Consider the following 19,207-nt stretch of genomic DNA (forward strand, 5'->3'; position numbering starts at 1 on the left):
TTCCTCGCTAGCGGGCAGGCAGGCGAGAGCTAGCGCCAGCGAACGGCTTGTCCGCGCTCGCTCTGGCCGCGAGAATGAACGGTGTGGGCGGGCGAAGGGCGGGCGGCAGCGAGGAGTTTGCGTGGGCGGTGGGGAAACTCCTTGCTGATGCCCGCTGCTCGCCCTCCCGCCAGCAAGAGGGGGAAGACCCAGGGAAGCCGCCCAGCAGCTGATCTGCCGCGCACCATCTACGCATGCGTGCCCATAGAAAAAAGGGCACACATGTGCAGATGGTGTTTTGACTTCCGGGTTGAAAAATCGCGAATTACCCTGTTCGCAATGGTCGGGGACGCAATAACCGGGGGATCACTGTACATTGATTTTTAAAAAGTCATAAAAATCTTGCACTATTTGAGGGGGGAAACAATATTATATATTTTATCTGTTGCGCACAGGGAATTAATTATGAATAATTTGATCACAAAAGATGAGAAATTTATGCAGAAACCATGTGAGTGATTTGAAAGCCTTCCCCCAGGCTTTATCTCTTGTTTGGCTATTGTTCAAAGTTACAATGGAACCTATCTGCAACGTTGCAGTCATGCCAATATGTCCATGATCAAAGCACTTAGCAGGGAACTCACAATTAAATGGCTGCAGCAGTAGTGTCCTGTAGTCACACAAATGCCAGTTGTTTCCTTCCCACAAGCAAAGTCAATGGGAAACTGGGGGGGGGGGACACTTTTGTGAAATTCCTGCTTTTTCACTTATCTGCCTGCTCACAGCATCTATCCATTGCCCGCACACCCTAGCATTGACCCACAACTGCCACACTCCATAGCACTTGCCTGTGGTACCCATACACCATTCACACTCCATAGTGCTTGCCAACAGCAACTGCCCACCTGTTCGTACACAGCAGCTGCTGTTGGCACCACCTTCCATTCTCCATTGTGCCTGCTAGGAGCATGCATCCAACTGCCTGTGGCAATTCTTACCCATTGGCCTAATTGCCTGGGATTTCCCCCTTTTCCCACACCATGGTCACCTGAGAGCCTCAGTTAACGAACTGCATGGTCCTGAAACCACAATGGCAACTGAGACTTCAGGACTGCTGTTACCAAATGATGTGGTCATGTGACACTGTGCTTTATGACTTCATTGCTGAACAATGGAAATACCAATCCCATCTATGGTAACCCAAAGGCTATTTTTACCATATAAATCTGGTAAGAAGGTTTTTTTTAAAGCCCTGATGTAGAAATGTCCATCATGATCAAATGATTGGCTTTCTGAATATGATTTTGTAATTGTTTGAATTCAATTTTCGTCTGTTTGAATCTGTAACAGAGTTTTCTTTTGGTAAAAGAGAGACCTCTTTGCCTTAGTATATGATTTAAAGATGACCAACAGATACTTAGTCAGGGAAATTTGATAATGCATTTCAGAAACCTGAGTTTTGTATTTGGCTAATGAATGGTTTAGCTAGAATGGAGTCACATTTTCAGATTTTTGAGCAACAACTCACTCTGTCAAAAATTTATATTTATATTGTGTGTGTGTGTAAATTTAAGGTAAAAACATTAACCAGCAAACTACCAGTAATGGGTCAAGGGAACTGCTTACGCCAAAGCTTCCTTTGGATTGCTCTCCTGCAATGTCTCATCTTCTATTTTTCCTGGATAAGGAATGGGTAGAAGAGGCTGCTGATAACATTGTGTGTGTGGCTTTGGTGCCAGTTGATCCAGAGTGACAGGAGGTTCCGACTGTTGACTCTGCATACTGGCTTGGTTCTCTCCCAAAAACTCTAATTCCAGCTCTGAAGGTTTCTGGTCCAAAAGCCCCTGTTGTGGAGAAGGCCGAGGCTCTAGAAACATCTGCAAATAAGGTGGTTTCTTGGATGGAAAGGTGGTTGCTGTCAGGTGCAGTAGATGCTTTTTGCTACTCTTTTTGACCTGTTGGAGGAAGAAACAGAATGTGGTTTCAGCCCTATGACACATTGACACTTCTGTCGAATCATCCTGGTATACTCAATTCCCAGTAAGGGTATGGCTACCTGAAGAGAGCAAAAGAGTTCGAAATAGATCTCTATTCCTTTCCACTTATCAGCAAAAATAAGTTACACATGTAAATTATAGTCTGTAGGCTATAAAAAAAATTATCTGCCTTGGATCTGGTCCCTGGTGGGACTGAGAGGCAAAAAGGAACGCGGTATGTTTCTTCCCATATTTGGGAATATCAGGGTGATTCAACAGAAAACAAAAACATACGGCTCTTCCCTGGTACAAATTGAAACAGAGGTGAGCCTCTGGTTTAGAGGTTAAAGTTACTGCCTTGCAAGTTTCAATCCCGGGGAAGGGTATGGCTAGCTAAAGAGAGCAAAAGAGCTTGAAACAGATCTATATTAGTCTCTCTTCCTTTTCACTTATCAGCAAAAATATGTTACATACACACACACACACACACGTAACCAAAGCCTTCCATTCGTGAAAATGTTTTACCAAGGACCAAAACCCAAGAAAATTAATAACTTGTACAAGCCAATCCATGATTTCTCCAATCCATTTGCTTTTACATTGCTTCACCCAGGCAAAGGGCAATTGTTATGTACTTTGGCATTCAAAAACTAAAAGAAAACATTGCAGGATACAACTTAAAAAATAATGGATTAGAATCTTCCCTTTGCAAGGAAAGAGTGGAAAACAATTATCCTTAAGCTACTTTTGATCACATGGATTTCCTTTTGTTAACAGTATGTGGGCATGACCTTGGGAGATAGAGGAGGAAGAGCCACAGCCTAGACCTGGGGGGGTCAAACTGGTGGCTTGCAGGCCGGGTGCAATACATGTAGGCCATGCCCACCCCAGCACCATGAAGGGAAAAAATGTCGTGATACAGCACGTGACAGCAATGTGATGCCGCAGGTTTGACACCCGCGGCCTAGACAATGACCTGATAAACCGAAATTTGAATTGAAAGGAGGAAGAGTGGTGAAAGCATCTCAGAAAGTATCTTCCCTAGTTTTTTGGGAGAATAAAAGTGAGGTTTGGGAGGAATACTTTCAGACTTGTAAGAATGTAAGCCTGCTATACACAGCTAATCCTCCTGGATATGGTTCTTAAGTGGCTAATACAGGTAGTCCTCGACTGACAACCACAACTAAGCCCAACAGAGAACACAACTAATTTACAACTTCAATAGGACATCTAGATATCTAGATATCACAATGTTCCGGCTTGTCAAGACTGTACACTCACCCTCTGAAAACTTCCTTCAGTAGTTGAGCGGGGTGCTGAAGGCAAAGGCTGCAAGAGGAGATAAGAGGCAGAGGAGACAGTTAAATGTAATATACTACTAATACTACTACTAGGCACTATAGTCTATTTATTTATTCTTAGTTTAGGAAGTTAGCTAATAGATAAAATAGAAATTCATGCATCTTTCTGCCAACGGATCACCTCAACTGTAGACTTTCCAACAAAACTAATTAAGCATGATCTGGGCTCAGCTTCTCCCATAAGAAGACAAGGATAACAAATGTTCACAGAAAAGAATCACCTTGTGGAGAAAGCTCATCACCAATCACAAATCAACTACTACAGGTAGTCTTAGACTTACAACCATTCATTTAAAAGCTACTTACAAAAGAAATTGTGGTCCAAATGTAATCATAAATTGAAGATTATCTGTATATCTCAGATTAAATTGTCTCACGAAATAATTATGAGGATAAACTAAAGAAGGACCACAAATATACAAAATAAACATAAAGAAAGAAATCTACTTTGGAAAAATAAACTACAAAAATACTTTTATACCTGGGATTAATTGGAAGGTGGCAGCAAGACAAAACCTTTGCAATATGACTCGAAACAAAATTCACAGCAACCAATTAGACTATTACAACCAGTGTTACCTATAATAATACCTCTGTGTTTGGCTCAACAAAAATTCCTGTCTTGTAATCAAAATCAGTCAGATCCCGTGAGCATCCCAGCAATCTCAACAGCTCCACTCTGCTGCGGATCTTCTCTCCTCTGGGGCTGTGAGAGAAAGTGAACCTAATTAGAAACTTTCGGGGGGGGGGGGAATCAATGAAAATAAGAGCATCACCTTATATCAAATTTTCATTTTCTGCTTTTGCCTCCTCATTCTATTACAAGACCAGCGTGGATGTGAAAAATTAACCAAGTTAATATATGTAATTTCAGGCTGTAAGTGGAGCGGGTCATATATTAACAACAATAGCCAAGAGTTCTGTCCTATTGTTTCCAGATAAATAATACTAGGAACCATTTGCTAACTTAACCTATTTTCAAATTCATTTGATCTTTCTTTATACCCATCTCTTCTGCTCCCCTTCCATCCCTGGCTGGAATTCTCTTATTTAGTCTTCATACCCAAGTATATCTAGCTGACTTTGCTTGGGCTCAAAAAATTGTACTATACTTTTGTCTTTAACACACCTGACATTCTTTGCAGATATGGCATATAATAATTATAATGGAACCTCTAGAATACTTCCATGCAATTTCTCAATAATCATTACAACAATTCTATAGGTAAGCATATCTGTCATACAAAGTAGGGAAACAAGGTAGAGTAATAATTATCAAGAGGCAATCTAGTACATTTTAAGTCAAAAAGGTAGAGGACTTTAAGTTTGCTGATGTAATATTGTTCATTCCAATTAACTGCTTGTAGAATTTCTGGAAATCTTACATATATGACAACCTTAGATGAAATAGACAAGCAAGCAAGAGCAACAATTCATAGTAACAACTGGCAATGGTATTTCATTGAATGGAGTAAGCAAATGTTTGGAAATAGACTAGATGACAATTGTTGCCCTGGATACATTGAGCAACCATGAAATTCCAGAATGCTTCTTACCTTCAAAGGCTTCCAAATAAATGTTTTGGAAATGATTGCTTTTGCCTAGGGATAAGAAACTGATACCAAGATCCTTTTCCCAATGTGATCCCAAAGAGAATTACCTTATGTAATAAGTGTCTGAATGGCCATGCTTTATTCCACTTTTGCGCAAGACTTCACGACGCTTCCAGCCAGGGCCCAAGCAGGGACAATCCACCCAGCCCTCTGTCATGTTTTCTGCTGGGGTGGAAAAATAATTGAAAAGGCCCTAAAAAGATAAGGAAATGGAAGGGTCATAATAATGACACTGAAGTAGAACTTACATTTATGGATATGCAAATTATAGAGGGACAAGGGGGGGAAGAGGAAGAGCATCAGCAGCAAGAAGGAGGAGGCAAAGGAGGAGAAGGAGGAGGTCTTCTGTGGATACCCCTTTGTTGTTGGGGGGGGGGAGCGGAGACTCTTCTGGCAGAATATACTATATAACATTCATCACAGCATCCCAAGGTGAATCTGGAAGCTGCAATTGTATGCAGACCAAAAAAACTGAATACGTGTTTTCAGCCAAACACGGCCCATTTCTATACAATTCCCTGAGGTCTTGATCAGGATATATATCTCACAAGTTCAGATCCAACCTGTCTGAACTGATATATATCTACTACGTTTTCCATTTCTTCTCCATAATGTTCCTGATATCGGGCAGGTTGTTCAAACTGTTTACAATTGCAGATTTACCATAACCGATCGTTGATTCTAGGTCTTGGTTATCTCCAGCTCCCACCACTTGTCTTGGAATCTTCCTTTCCCTTGCTAGGGTTCCTGACCTCTTCCTGGAAGATGCCATCCTAGGAACTTATTCCTTATTTCATCTCTATGCATGTAATTGCCTATCTATTAAGATCAGAGCAAAAAGGCCACCAAACCAAAAGAGGCCTCTAAATTTAAAAGACAAGAGTGAGGCAGATCTTTGATGAAAAGTTTAAATGACTCAATATATTAATCATAAGGAATATGTGTAACAATTATATCAGAAAGATGTAATACAATGCAAACAAACAATAATATTGTTTATTAAAAGGAGAAAGCAGTGCCTCAAATAAGCTGTCAGAATCACACTGTTTATCACACTGTTCGCCATTCCAGAAGGATTCAAGCATATCATTGCTCCTAAACACACAATGGTCAAGTCAGCTTACCTAGCATTTCATGTTAAATCTTTATGGATTCAAGTTGACAGAAGTGAAAGAAGCCTGGGCAAACCTAGGTCCAAGGAAGAGTCCCATTTCGTTACTTTGTAGAGAAGTCATCCAGTGAATAGGTTCAAGCAGCGTTTTCCAAAGAAACGAAACAGACACAATTTCTCATCTCTTCTCAGTCCTACCACAGTACCAGATAATCTGCAGGCTCACTTAAAAGGAGCTTAATTTCAATTTGTAATGTATTACTGAGAGTTCACTGGCATCCTGTGTTTTATACTGTGCTCACTCTTGAGTTCCACCAAATACTGTTCCAAAGTTTTTTGGGTTGCTTGCATAATGATAAAAACTAGAATTAGTACAGCAAATAAACTGCACAGCTCTGCCTTGAGAGTCTTCAGACGGAGAATGCAATGTTCTCCTGTTGTTTAGCAACATAAATTTTTGGCTCAATTGTGATTGCATTTATTTTGATCTAGATACAGCTTATTACAAGCAGTCCTTGCTTAAAAACCCCAGTTGAGACCGGCAACTCAGTCGTTACGTGAAGCCACAATTGTGCTTATGATCTTATTTCAGCTTTCCTTGCTTTCCTTATTTTTAATTTGCTTTCCTTATCTTTCCTTTCCTTTTCTTTGTTTGTCCTCTCTTGTGTTAATTCTTGTTTTGAGGAAATCCATTTAACGGTACTTATTTGGGGAGAAGACTAAAGCAAGAAAGTCCTCATATTTCAGTAATATATACAAAACCATAATCGCCTTCTTTTTGTTTGTTCTTATATTCTTCACATTTTGTACAAACCTAGAACTCAAGGGCCGCATAATTTGGCTTATTTCTTTCTTATTAATTGCCTCTATTCTTTGTGTATCCCTGCCAGTACCTTTGGCTCTGGACTATTTTCTTGTTAATTTCTTCCCTCCCTTCTTCCCCATCTTCCTTCAGCCTGTAGCAGTGAGAAGTGGACAGTTTTGCTTTAATCTCTTCACCTTCCCTTTCAGAAGGGCAATCAAGATGCACTTACAATATGTATGTGATTATTTTCAGGACCAAAGAAGAAGATTGTATACTACTGCAGGTCCTAAGAATAGTTCCCTCCAATTTACAATACAAAAATTTAATTTAATTCAATCCATCATGTACCAATCTAATATAAAATTATTAACCTATTAAAGACCTTTTAACTGAATACTTGTGTTGATTAATTATACAAAATTATACATAACTAATATTGTTAACAAAATTAAATGTAAAACAATAATTCTAAACAAATTATGACATGCCGTCAATCATCTATTCTCTTTAATCTCTCAAATATTCCATTTCTTGCAAATTTTTCCCTTCCAACCCCTTAACTTTCTTTTTCTTTCTTTTATTTTTGTACCAATTTATTTTTTTTTCTAAATTCCTTTTCTTCCTTTTCAATATGTTATTCATGTATGTCTACGCTCAATTCTTCCTAGTTTCTTCTCCCTATTACCCCACTCATTTTTAAATTGCTTCCTCTGATACCAATGCTACTCTCTTGCTTTTTGCTTATCACTGTAAATCCCAGTGAAATGCTCAATGTTTTTTTTAATTTTTTATTCCCTTTTCATTTTTCTTATCGCTGTAAATCCCAGTGTAATCACCAACCTGTTTTTTATTTTCAGTTCCCTCTTTATCTTTCTACTCTTCTTGTACTTCTTGGTTTTTATTTTCATTTCCCACCATTGTTAATTCTAAATTTCTTTATTTCTGTTTTCTTTCCACATCTGATTTCCAAGATAATTTTTATATCTTCATAAATGAATTTTTAAATCCCAGTCAGTTCTTCTTAAATGCATGCTCCATATTGTTAAGTTCACAATTCACAAAGTTCACATGTTTTTTATTTGTAGCTCAACTCCATATAGTCTTTGTGTTTCAGTCCAGTCCAATTCAAAAATCCTCTTATCTTTTATTACCAAAACATTGAACAATCAAATACAATAGCAGCACACACTCTGCTTTTAACCTGTTTCAAACTCCTAGATATTTTCCTCTAGTCAAGGTCAGTCTCCAGCTGTCAGCAAATTCATACTTCCACAATCTGTTGCAGTATTTTCTTTTAACCAGCAGATGGCATTGTCAACTCTCAAAACAACTTTTTTAACAGTCTCTGTACTTTAAATCCACTTAGCATTTATAAAATATTTTCTTCATTCTGTTTTTTTCAGTCAGTTGTAAAAACATCCTCAAATTTGGGCTTTTAGTCCTGCTCCTTTAACTTTATTTTATTTCCAATTGCTAGATAGCTACTCACTCCATTTTGAAACCTCTTTTGTTTCCTTCTAAGTTTTAAATTTCTTCTCTTAATCGTTAAATCAGCCAAACACCAGCTTTACTTCTCACCTCTCTCCAGCAGAAACCCTTAGATCTTGTCACCCAGGCAATCCACAATCTCTCCATTCAATCAGTTCCATCATAGCCATCCCAACTAATGGCAACAGTCATCTTCCTCGGCTCCCTGGGAGGTTTGCAAGCAACCCCCCCCCCCCCCGAAACTACCGATTGGTGCCTCTCTTCTCCATTGCCCCTCCAGAGCGGATCTGACTTGGTTGATTGGTTCCAGGTCTCTGAACAGCTGGGATTCGGGGTTCCCCATGGAGCGTGGGAGATACCCACACTGCTACGATGTTGGCCATGGCCCCTCTCCTTTTAACAATGACATTTTATCTTTCGGTTTTTTTAAACAATTCCATTGTTTTAAGTTACAAAAAGCAAATAATATGGCAGGCAATCTGTTTTAAAATGGGATTTGCTCTTATAGCAGAGCTGCCCTGATTGAAAAGCAAATGCTTCTGAATTCAGCCCTTCTCATCTTGTACAGTACTAGATAAATAATCTATATAAGCTGCCCCCATTTAACACAACAGCCATCCATATTTTAGCACAGTACACTGCATGGTAAATTTATGCTTTAATACGAAATGCAAACGAACAACTTGGATTACGTGTTGATCAATACGAAATGTAAACGAACAACTTGGATGGCGTGTTGATCATAAAAAGTCAAAGGGATGTGGCCTTCAGCCACTACCTAGTTAATATTAAACTCAGCACTATATACTGTACAATCAATACAAAAATCTAATTCAGATTATTCTTTCCAATCCAATCGAAATTTGGAAAGAAATTATGTAGAAAGGATTGGGATTCTTTCAGTCTGTCTCTGTTCAGCACAACTCCAAAAACAAAACAAAGCAAATGTCGTGTTGGGAGGGAGCTTTTGAAAGGGTTTTTAAAAATTCAGCTAAGCTAGGCGCTGTGGAGGGGAAAAGCCAAACCCAGTGCGGAAAAAATCTAATGCATCCCGAAAGCATCGGCAGTTGGAAATGGCTTAACATTTTGCTTATTTCTCTATTCTCAGCACCCCTCCCCCTCCTCTCTCTTCTTTCCTGGTCATATGACCTAGAAAACTATTTTTACAGAAGAAAACATTCCAGAAGGCATGCTTCCCACATCCTCTTTTTAGTAGTAATGGAAATAACGTTTGCCTTCTCAACCAATGTCCCTCTACCACAAAATCTTCCAAACCCCAAGTAGTTTGAAAGGCAGAAAGTCACAAGCTTCCCAATTTCAATTTCAAGCTGATTATCTTCTATGTTTCTATTCTTACGGTAAATATCAAATCGAGGCACTTGCCTGTTTGAAAGAAGATGCACTATGCTCCAAGGACTCTTAGGAGCACTGATAGATCAACAAAAATAAGAACTGAATAATGTGTGATTTCATTTTTTTACTCTCTACAATCCAAGAAAATACTACCAGCATACACACGTATTCTGTGAAAACATGAAAAACAAGTTACAAAAAAAGATGGAGGGGAGAGGGATATTTATGTGACTTAACACTATTATTTTAGGCAAAAATGGGAAATGAAGGAAACCAAACCAGAAATTCCTTATCTTGTATTTCAGGCAAGCAATTACCACTGAAGACCAGGTTTAGCAAATGAGCCATGAGCCCGTTATCACTTCCTTCAGCTTTTTCAGAATGATGAAATGCTAGATACCAATTTTAGACTTTATGAGACAGAATGAAATAACCATTTTGCTTCGAATGCACAATTAAAGTTAAGCCTTTAATTGGGAAAACGATCCAGATTCAAATCCCAATGCCGTGAGTAGCTCTGGGAATTCTAGTCTCTAGCTCATAAGCCACTTACCCAGCTGTTACATAACTAATAGCCAGCTTCTTACATAATACATGTAAAAACAAATAGTACTCTAAACATGCTCATTGATTAGAAGTGCCTCTCAGATGTCACATATTATAGTGCAGGGGTCCTCAATCTTTTGGACCACAGGGACCACCAAGATCATAATTTTAAATTCTGTGGACCCCCAAATTCATAATTTTAAGTCGCATGGACCTTAATTCATAATTTTAAGTCTCGCAGACTACTAATACCCATGTTTCCCTGAAAATAAGACAGGGCCTCATATTTTTTTGAACCTCAAAATATGGCTTATTATTTTGGGGATGCAGTGGGCAGTAGGTGGATGTCCTATGGCCGCCAGGTCCCCTCCCTCCTGGCACCGGCTGAGCGGCTGGCCTGCCACCGCTGCCTCATGGAACAGAACTCTGCTTGCGCGTTTACAGAAGATCAAAAGGAAAAACGAAGGAAGCAACGTACTGTGGATATTACTTCAATTAGCTAGAGCTGATTGCGAACACGTCTTCATGCATTCTAAGTGGTAAAAAAAACTGGAGAAGCTAGCTAAGCAGAGGGGCATGGCCAGAGAATTCTTACAATTCAGTCACCTAGCAATGGAAGTTAATACTCACATGTGGACGCTCCAGCCAATCACAACTGAGAAAGGCCCATTCCCTGTTAAACAACAATAATAAAAATGCTACCTCCCACAACAAGTTGACCCTTATCTACAGGGAAGATGGTGTTCACAGTGACAAATACAAAGGTAACACACCCAGGACATGGAAGCACAAAGGGTGGGGGGACTGCGTGCTGGCCAAAATATGTACCAGTGTATGCAGTCATAGGACATACACATCTGCTGGAGGTCTACTGTAACAAATGCACTATTGCATCCATCACACATGCTGGCAACCACAGTGATAAAATCAACCATAAAGATCAGGAATAAATCTGTAAAAACAATATAATTACTGAACAAAATATATCAGCATCTTCATTACAAACTACATGAACTCTATCATCATATAGAAACTATATCATTATCATCAGTGTCATCAGTAGTGTTCTGACCTAGCCTTTGAATAGTGATAAGATGTTTACTTACAAGTAAAACATCCCCCTTTCTATAACAGGGCGGTCAGAGTCTTTTATCCACAGAGATAAACAAAAAAAAAGGGAAACATAATTATTCCTAACAAATCTGGATTTATCCAAGAAATCTGAATTGCTGGTATACTAAAAACGAATGGTTGTCAATGACAACTGTCCACTTCCAAACCCTTATTTATTTCGCAGCTGGGGAAGGGTTGGTTATCATCTGTGTCTGACTCTGCCTGAGACCTGGCTTACTACTTTCCTTTGCTCAACTCTCTTTTCCTCTATGCATACACACATCTGGGAGAGGCCCCATCTGTTCCTTCCCTTTACTCAGCTCAGGCCCCTAAGACAGCTGCCTCGCCACCTGGGGGAGGACGGTAGGCCCTGACTTTGTCTCTGATGCCTTTCACAGGCTCTGACACTGGCCTAGGCTCCCCCTACACCTCCTCTTCTGACTCTGCAACTATTTCTGCTGGCAGCCGATGGGCTACAAGTGGTGACAGCAAAGACTACCACCAGAAAGGAGGCCACATAGAACACAATGGCACGACTCTTACTTGAAGCACTACCTCAACTACTACACAGTGGTTAATCAGACCTTCAGAACGTCAGCTCCACTTTAGGTCCCAGCCACAGTAGTTACCCCTCTCATGCGTCTGCCCGACCGTTTTGCCTCCGGAGCACAACAATTACTCATACAATTTCATCACTACCAATAAATTCAGAAGGGAGGGACCGTTCCTGAGCGGCTGATAACTTCCATTTTCCTTAATAAGTACTAAAGGTTTATGTCCTCAAGGGTCTCCAAGGAAGGAGGTCCCTCTTACCTCTAGTCCAAACACACCAAACTGGTTCAAAGTGGAGGTGTGTGTATATGCAGAGAAGGAGCAGCTAATAGCCTGAAGTCCGAAAGTGGAGATGGGCAGTGGCTCCATCAGGATGCCAGGCCTCTTTCAGCATGTCCTACTTTGCAAAATCACATTACAAAAATTGCAGCTGCTCAAATATTTCTGTTACATTATGAAACCGTCCTAGCTGAAGACTTATCTGGGACCTGCTACCATTCACTTAGGCTTTATTAAATCCAAAAGATCAATAGGTTATATCAGTGATCAAGAACCTATAGAATGCGTGCCAGAGATGGCACATGGAGTCCTTGGTGGGCAACTGCACCATCGCTAGCTACTCTTCTGGTTTCCAGCGCACCGCCAGCTGATCTTCTGGTGCCAGAAAACAGCCTGAAAACAGCCCCTCAAAATGCCCAAAAAACAGACTGTTTTTGTCTGAAAACAACAGGAAAATGCCCAGAAAAACAGCCTAAAAACAGCCAAAAAGAGGCATGCGCGCACCGGCCAGCAGGTCTCTGGGCTTCTGGTGCTCCAGCACACACATGTGCATGCCGGAAACCCAAAGATCAGCTGGCCAGCATGTGCATGTTCTCCTGTCAGCTGGTTTTGGGGGCTCTGGCACATGTGCATGCAAAGGCATGCATGCGCGTTCCAATTTGGGCACTCGGGACTCAAAAGGTTCACCATCACTAGGCTATATTTTCATTTCTTACAATACTACCCATCCTATTGTTGCAGAATTCCTATACAATATATGCTGTTCTGAGTTCAATTTTGATACATTATGGATAACCATAAAAGTCAAGTTAAGTTAGAAAACTCTCTCTTAGTATAATGTTTCCATATTTTCTAATAACCAAGAAACATTGTCAAATTAAAAGGAAGTGTTCCCATTCATATGTTCCGCGTTTTGCTGTCTAACTTAGGGGCAGTAAAATAATTAATTAATTAGGATTCAATACAAAGCTGTAGTTAAAACACAAACGCAATCAAATATGTCACTATCAGTTCTAGTCCACAAAGAAACAGTATGGAGCCATACTTGCTCTAACAGGAGACTTCTGCTATTATTCAGTGTACAAATAATGGTGATGGTGAACCTATGGCACATCTGTCACAGGCTGCATGCAGAGTCATATTGGAGGGCATGTGAGACATTGCCCTATGTCAGCTCCAGCGGACATGCGCATGCACACTTCTTTTCCCACACGAACCAATTTTTTTGGTTCATCATCACTGCCTTAGGACATGCCTCCCACCAGACTTTAATAAAATACAAGCTTGCATACAGGGGGAATATGTCAACTGAGATTGCCATAGCTACTGACTTACCTTCTGTAGCAAGATATCTGGAGAAACCCGGGAACTATGTCAGGAAGTTTTTTGTAGACTATAGCCTGGCCTTCAATATCATTTTGCTGAGCCCCCTTATCAAAAAACCAACTGACTTAGATTTCCCCTCTTCCATCTGCAACTAGATCAAAGACTTTCTGAGACACTGGCCACAAACAGTGGGGGCTGGGTCTGTCGTATCTACCTCCCTGAAGCTTAGCTCTGGCTTCTCACAGGGCTATGTGCTCAGTCCCTACCTATACTCACTGTACACACGATTTTGTATCGTCTGTCCCATCCCCATCCACTGTGATCATTAAGTTCAAAGATGATACCCACCGTACTGGATCTTATTACATGAGGGGACAAAACAGTATACAGGGGGAAGGTCAAAATCTATCCACATAGTGTTTGGAAAACAACCTGCACCTGAACATCAGCAAGACAAAGGAGATGGTATTAGATTTCTGGAAGAAGAGAGATGAACCTGCCCCATTTTACATCGAGGGGGGCTGTGTGGAGATAATTTCCTCCTTTAAATCCTGGGAGTCTACATCAGCAAAGATCTCACCTGGAAAATCAACATCACCCACATGGCCAGAAAGGCCCAACAGAGACTCCACTTCCTGTTTCTTTCTTGAGGAAAAAAAAACAAAGAGGAACAACTGATGACTTCCTTTTACGGGTCCACAATAGAAAGTGTCCTCACTCATTGCATTATGGTGTTGTATGCCAGCTTGAAAGCCATGGATAGAAAGACATTACAGAAGGTGGTTAGCACAGCACGAAACATCATGTGCTATCCCAATGTTGCTAGATGACATCACTAGGGCTCACTGCCTTAGAAGAGTGGGGGAAATCTTCAGGGACGGCTCACACCCTGGTCAGCCTTTCTTTATTCTCCTGCCATCAGGAAGGAGTTATAGAAGCATAGGCAGCCACACAACACTTCTAAAGAACATATTTTATCTGTGAGCGGTCAGACTTCTGAATGGAAAATAACTTTATGACAACACTGCACGATTGACTCGCAGGGCCGGAGCAATGCCCAATAAGTTCACATGCAGCAGTAGGATTTTAAGTTTGTTAGTAGGATTCACTGGGTCAGGGATTTTTTTTTTTGTCTTTTACTGTGAGTTATATTGGGTTGGGGGGGAGGATGAACGAAGGGAGGCTCAGCCAATGTTGTACATTGTTGTACTCTCGACAATAAAGGCTGGAATTGGAACGGAATAGAACATTTATCTAATTTATATGCCATCCAATTCCTCAAGGACTCTGGGCGGCTTACAACAAATAAAAACAATATTTCAAATAACAATTTAAAAAATATTTACAAAATAGAATAGAATATCCAATTAGGTGACCATGGGGGAAGAGCGCCACAGTCGTTAAATGAAAAATGGTCATAAGACCTTTTTTCCAGTGCCATTGTAACTTCAAGCGGTCGACGTGTTGTAAGTCGAGGACTAACTGTATAAAAAATCCTCATGGGACCGATTTCCAACCCGCACGCCTTCTGAGGTTGGCCACCATTCTTGACCTCCCGGAAGTGGCGCAGCACTTTGGTACCAAAGCAGCGCCATCAGGGCAATCAGGGCTCCATCTTGAGCAGGTCGGCTACGAGCGCTCCCGATGCTACAAGGCGCCACCCCATGGCAAACCGGGCGCACGACGTTTTCAACGGACGCGTCTCTATCCGGAGCCATCTGGAGGCCCGCCTCTGCCCCGCTTTCTTTTCCAGAGCCCGCCCGCATCTTAAAAGGCCCAACGGCAGCCTCACTCACCGGACCTCTTCTTCTTGGCTTTTGCTCTCGGGGTGGAAGGAATGCAGGCGAGCTCCGCGTAAAGGAGCTCCGTCGTCCGCACCGCGCCGAGGAGGAAAGCGAACTAACAGCACCACCACCAGCAGCACTCCCCGCCAAAAGAAACAACAGTGCCCAGGTGACCCGGAAGCGGAAGCGGCTTCAAAGGCTGCGGCAAATGTCGGGAGAGTCGGAACAGTCTTCCGTGACACAGGATGGGGGAGGGGGTTCCGGAGAGAAGTTGGGGAGCGGGATCCGACGGGTGTTGGAAGAACTGGACGCCGAGCAGCGCTACCTACTTGCCTTGAGTCCTCTTCGCCGCTGAATAGTACGCGATTCGAAAGGCAGCAGGGGAGCCTCTTTTTTCCGAGATCCGCAGCAGGGGAGCCGGAGCACAGCCGCCCCTTTTTTCGAGATCCGAGTGTAACAGGTGGTGCTCGGCTTAATAGTTCATTTCAATCAATCAAAAAATAAATAAACAAATTTAGTGACCGCTCGGAGTTATAACGGTACTGACAAAAGTGACTTATGACCGTTTTTTTCTTTTCTTTTTAAAAAAAAATATTTTATTTATTTTGTCCAATACACAATGAGGGTTTTAGTGGGTATATACACATAGTAAAATACATGATGAAGGTTATAGAGGAGATACTCATAGTAAAATATATCTAAGAAAGAATAGAAAAGAAGATATAGTAATAGAACATATCAATGAAAGAATAGAAGAAGAGATATAGGAATAGAAGAAAGGTATAGGAGAGCAATAGGACGGGACGGAAGGCACTCTAGTGCACTTGTACTTGCCCCTTACTGACCACTTAGGAATCTGGATAGGTCAACCGTAGATAATCTAAGGGTAAAGTATTGGGGGTTTGGGGATGACACTATGGAGTCTGGTAATGAGTTCCACGCTTCGACAACTCGGTTACTGAAGTCATATTTTTTACAGTCAAGTTTGGAGCAGTTAATATTAAGTTTAAATCTTGAATGTTTAAGATTAAATATTGAATATTTACATTTAAAACAACAAAAACAAACAAAAACATAATATACAAAAGCATAGAGAAACATAGAAGATTGACAGCAGAAAAAGACCTCATGGTCCATCTAGTCTGCCCTTATACTATTTCCTGTATTTTATCTTAGGATGAATATGCTTATCCCAGGCATGTTTAAATTCAGTTACTGTGCTGGAAGTTTGTTCCAAGCATCTACTACTCTTTCAGTAAAATATTTTCTCATGTTGCTTTTGATCTTTCCCCCAACTAACTTCAGATTGTGTCCCTTTGTTCTTGTCTTCACTTTCCTATTAAAAACACTCATCCTGAACCTTATTTAACCCTTTAACATATTTAAATGTTTCAATCATACAGCTTTATCATACAGTATAGGTTACTTTGGTATCAGAACTTAAGCATCTAACACTTAACATATATGCCAGCTATTCTGCTGAACCTTGTTCCTTACAGCCTATCTATATTTTATTATATTTAATTTTCTAACTATTGTAAGCTACGCTTTATAAATTACATGGTTTATATCTCTCTCTGTTTCTTTTTCTGGGTTGCATTATTTCTCATTACTGTAAATTGGTATTTCAATAGGAATTGGTGGATGGGTTTAGCAACAGTTTGTCTGCTTACTTGGTTGACCATTGTTAAAAAGGATTTATAAGATTACTCTTTGCTTTTGTTTGTTTTTGGGTTTTTTTGACGTGTATACAGTGTTCCAAAATATTTTTTTTTTTTGCTTAACCAGTCATACCACCTGTCCCAAGTGTTGTAAAATTCTGTATTGTCTTTTTCCTGGAGTTCCAATGTTAACTTATTAATCTCTGCTACTTCTTGTATTTTAATTATCAAATGTAATGTCGAAGGGGGGGGTTGGTTCTTGCTTCCAATTTTGATAAAATACAAATAAAGAAAGGGGTATGGCAAAGTTGCCCACTAGCACCATTAATCTTCACTCTGGCATTAGAAACATTACTAATTAACATAAAAAATAAGGAGATAAAAGGCCCTAGAGTGAAAAAAAATAGGAATTTAAAGCACAGGCATATGCCGACGACATGGTCTTCTTTCTGGAGGACCCCCATTAGAGACTAGTAAACCCCTATTAGATGAGATTGAGAAATTTGGAAGTTGCTGGCCTAAAAATAAATAAAATTAAAATAATAAGTAAAAATATGACAGCTAAATAGGACTCAAAACTAGAAAATACTCTAGGTATCAGTATTACGAAAAAGGTTAAATATCTGGGAGTAACACTTTCTGCAAAATGCAGTTAAATTAAAAAGGCCAACTATGATAATTTAATACAGACAATTAGTAATGACTTAGATAAATGGTCCAATCTTCAACTATCTCTTTTAGGCAAGATCGCCTTAATTAAAATGAATGTGTTACCAAAGGTGTTATTCCTTTTCCAAACAGTTCCTATTAAGTTAAACAAAAGTTTTTTCAATAAACAAATGAAATAACTCACAAATTCATATGGAATTTTTAAAAAGCAAGAATTAAGCCTAAAAACATGCAAGACCACAGGACCAGAGGAGGAATGGGAATTCCAGACTGGAAATTATACCACTTAGCTGTCCAATTAAGATGGGTGCTTCCCTTTGAGGAGCAGCAGCAGCATCAGGAACGTCACGTGATGAAGGGGAGCCGCCGCCACCGCCGCCAGGAAAGAAAAAGTTGGTGCAGCTGCCTGGAGGTAACAAGCTGAACCACTGAGGAAAGGAGCCCCCCAAAGCTGCCGGTATTGCAGCCAGCCCTACCCTTCCTGCAGCTTGGAGCAGTTAGACGGTAGAGACTGGGAGGCTGTTAAGAGGGCGGCCAGGAGAGGCATGTCAGATCCCGACTCCCATTCCCTCTCACCCCATCCCCTCAGATCTTGTGGCAGCTGCTTTGCAAAGCTGCCCTGGTCGCACATTTCGGATAGTAAACAAAATTTTCTGTTCAGTATCCGAATTTTTGTTCAGATACCAAAGCAAATTTTTGCAGAAAATTTTGTTCGGTATCCGAAATGTACGAAAACCAAGGCGTTCAAGAACCGAGGTAGCACTGTACTTGATACTACATTTAACAACAGCAGCTAGAATGGTATACACTCAAAATTTGAAGTAGGAACACCCCCCCCCCCTTCAACATTGAATTTGATAATTAAAATGACATTTTTTCAGAGTTATGACCTTTGAAGCATCCCTGTGGTCATACAGATGCTTGACGTGCGTTTCATACTTAGGACCTTTGCTGGCTCCCAAGGATCATGTGAGCCCCTTTTGCAACCTTATGACAAGCAAAGTCAGGAAGGAAGCCAGATTCACTGAACAACCGGGAATACTAGCTTACCAAAATGCAGATCCATTTAACAACTGTGGCAAGGAAGTTGTAGAATGGGGCAAAACTCACTTAACATCTCGTGGTCATAGCTCAAGGACTACTTATGTACCAAATCCCTGATTAGTGGTTCTCCTTCAAGGGATCTCTGTAGCCTTTGCCCCACAACAGAATGGAAGTTGTGCATCCGGAAAGAGGCCTTACTGAGCATCACGTTATCCCCATAAAAAGTGGCATTGTAATGATGCACACAGCGCTTTTTGGAATGGGAAGTCCATTCCATATGCCAGACCATGCCCAGGCGCGTCTTCACATAGGAACCCCCAAACCACACAAAAGGAGTTCCGATGCCCGAACATCCTTGGTCTGGGTGTAGGTGTGTTGGCCAGATCTGGCTTTGTTCACCAGTGTGATGGATCAATTAATCAAGTAGAGTGGAGGAAAGTGGAATCCAAATATAGGTAGTCCTCGGTTTACATTTCTTTTAGTGACCATTCAAAGTTGCAAGGGCAGTGAAATCTGTATTTTTTCAGTTACAACCTTTGCAGCTTCT

General features: G+C 40.7%; 1 protein-coding gene across 8 annotated transcripts in view; it reads right to left on the minus strand.

Moving 5' to 3' along the window:
- The window catches only part of LOC139161672 (methyl-CpG-binding domain protein 1-like), a 71,804-nt gene extending 56,171 nt beyond the window's left edge, over window positions 1–15,633 (minus strand). For 3 of the 8 annotated variants that reach the window (XM_070741114.1, XM_070741112.1, XM_070741107.1), the window contains exons 1-5: window positions 15,299–15,447; window positions 4,977–5,122; window positions 3,908–4,022; window positions 3,237–3,284; window positions 1,606–1,934 (exon numbers count right to left, since the gene is read on the minus strand). In XM_070741114.1, coding sequence (XP_070597215.1) covers window positions 1,606–1,934; window positions 3,237–3,284; window positions 3,908–4,022; window positions 4,977–5,086 — 602 coding nt within the window. In that variant the 5' untranslated portion in view covers window positions 5,087–5,122; window positions 15,299–15,447. Of the gene's footprint in view, window positions 1–1,605; window positions 1,935–3,236; window positions 3,285–3,907; window positions 4,023–4,976; window positions 5,123–15,298 lie in introns of all 8 variants that reach the window. The other 5 variants (XM_070741109.1, XM_070741115.1, XM_070741111.1 and 2 more) reach the window with 5 other exon arrangements.
- Window positions 15,634–19,207: the final 3,574 nt, after the last annotated feature.

The sequence above is a fragment of the Erythrolamprus reginae genome, chromosome 2 (assembly GCF_031021105.1).
Source record: "Erythrolamprus reginae isolate rEryReg1 chromosome 2, rEryReg1.hap1, whole genome shotgun sequence".
Classification (NCBI taxonomy): domain Eukaryota; kingdom Metazoa; phylum Chordata; class Lepidosauria; order Squamata; family Dipsadidae; genus Erythrolamprus; species Erythrolamprus reginae.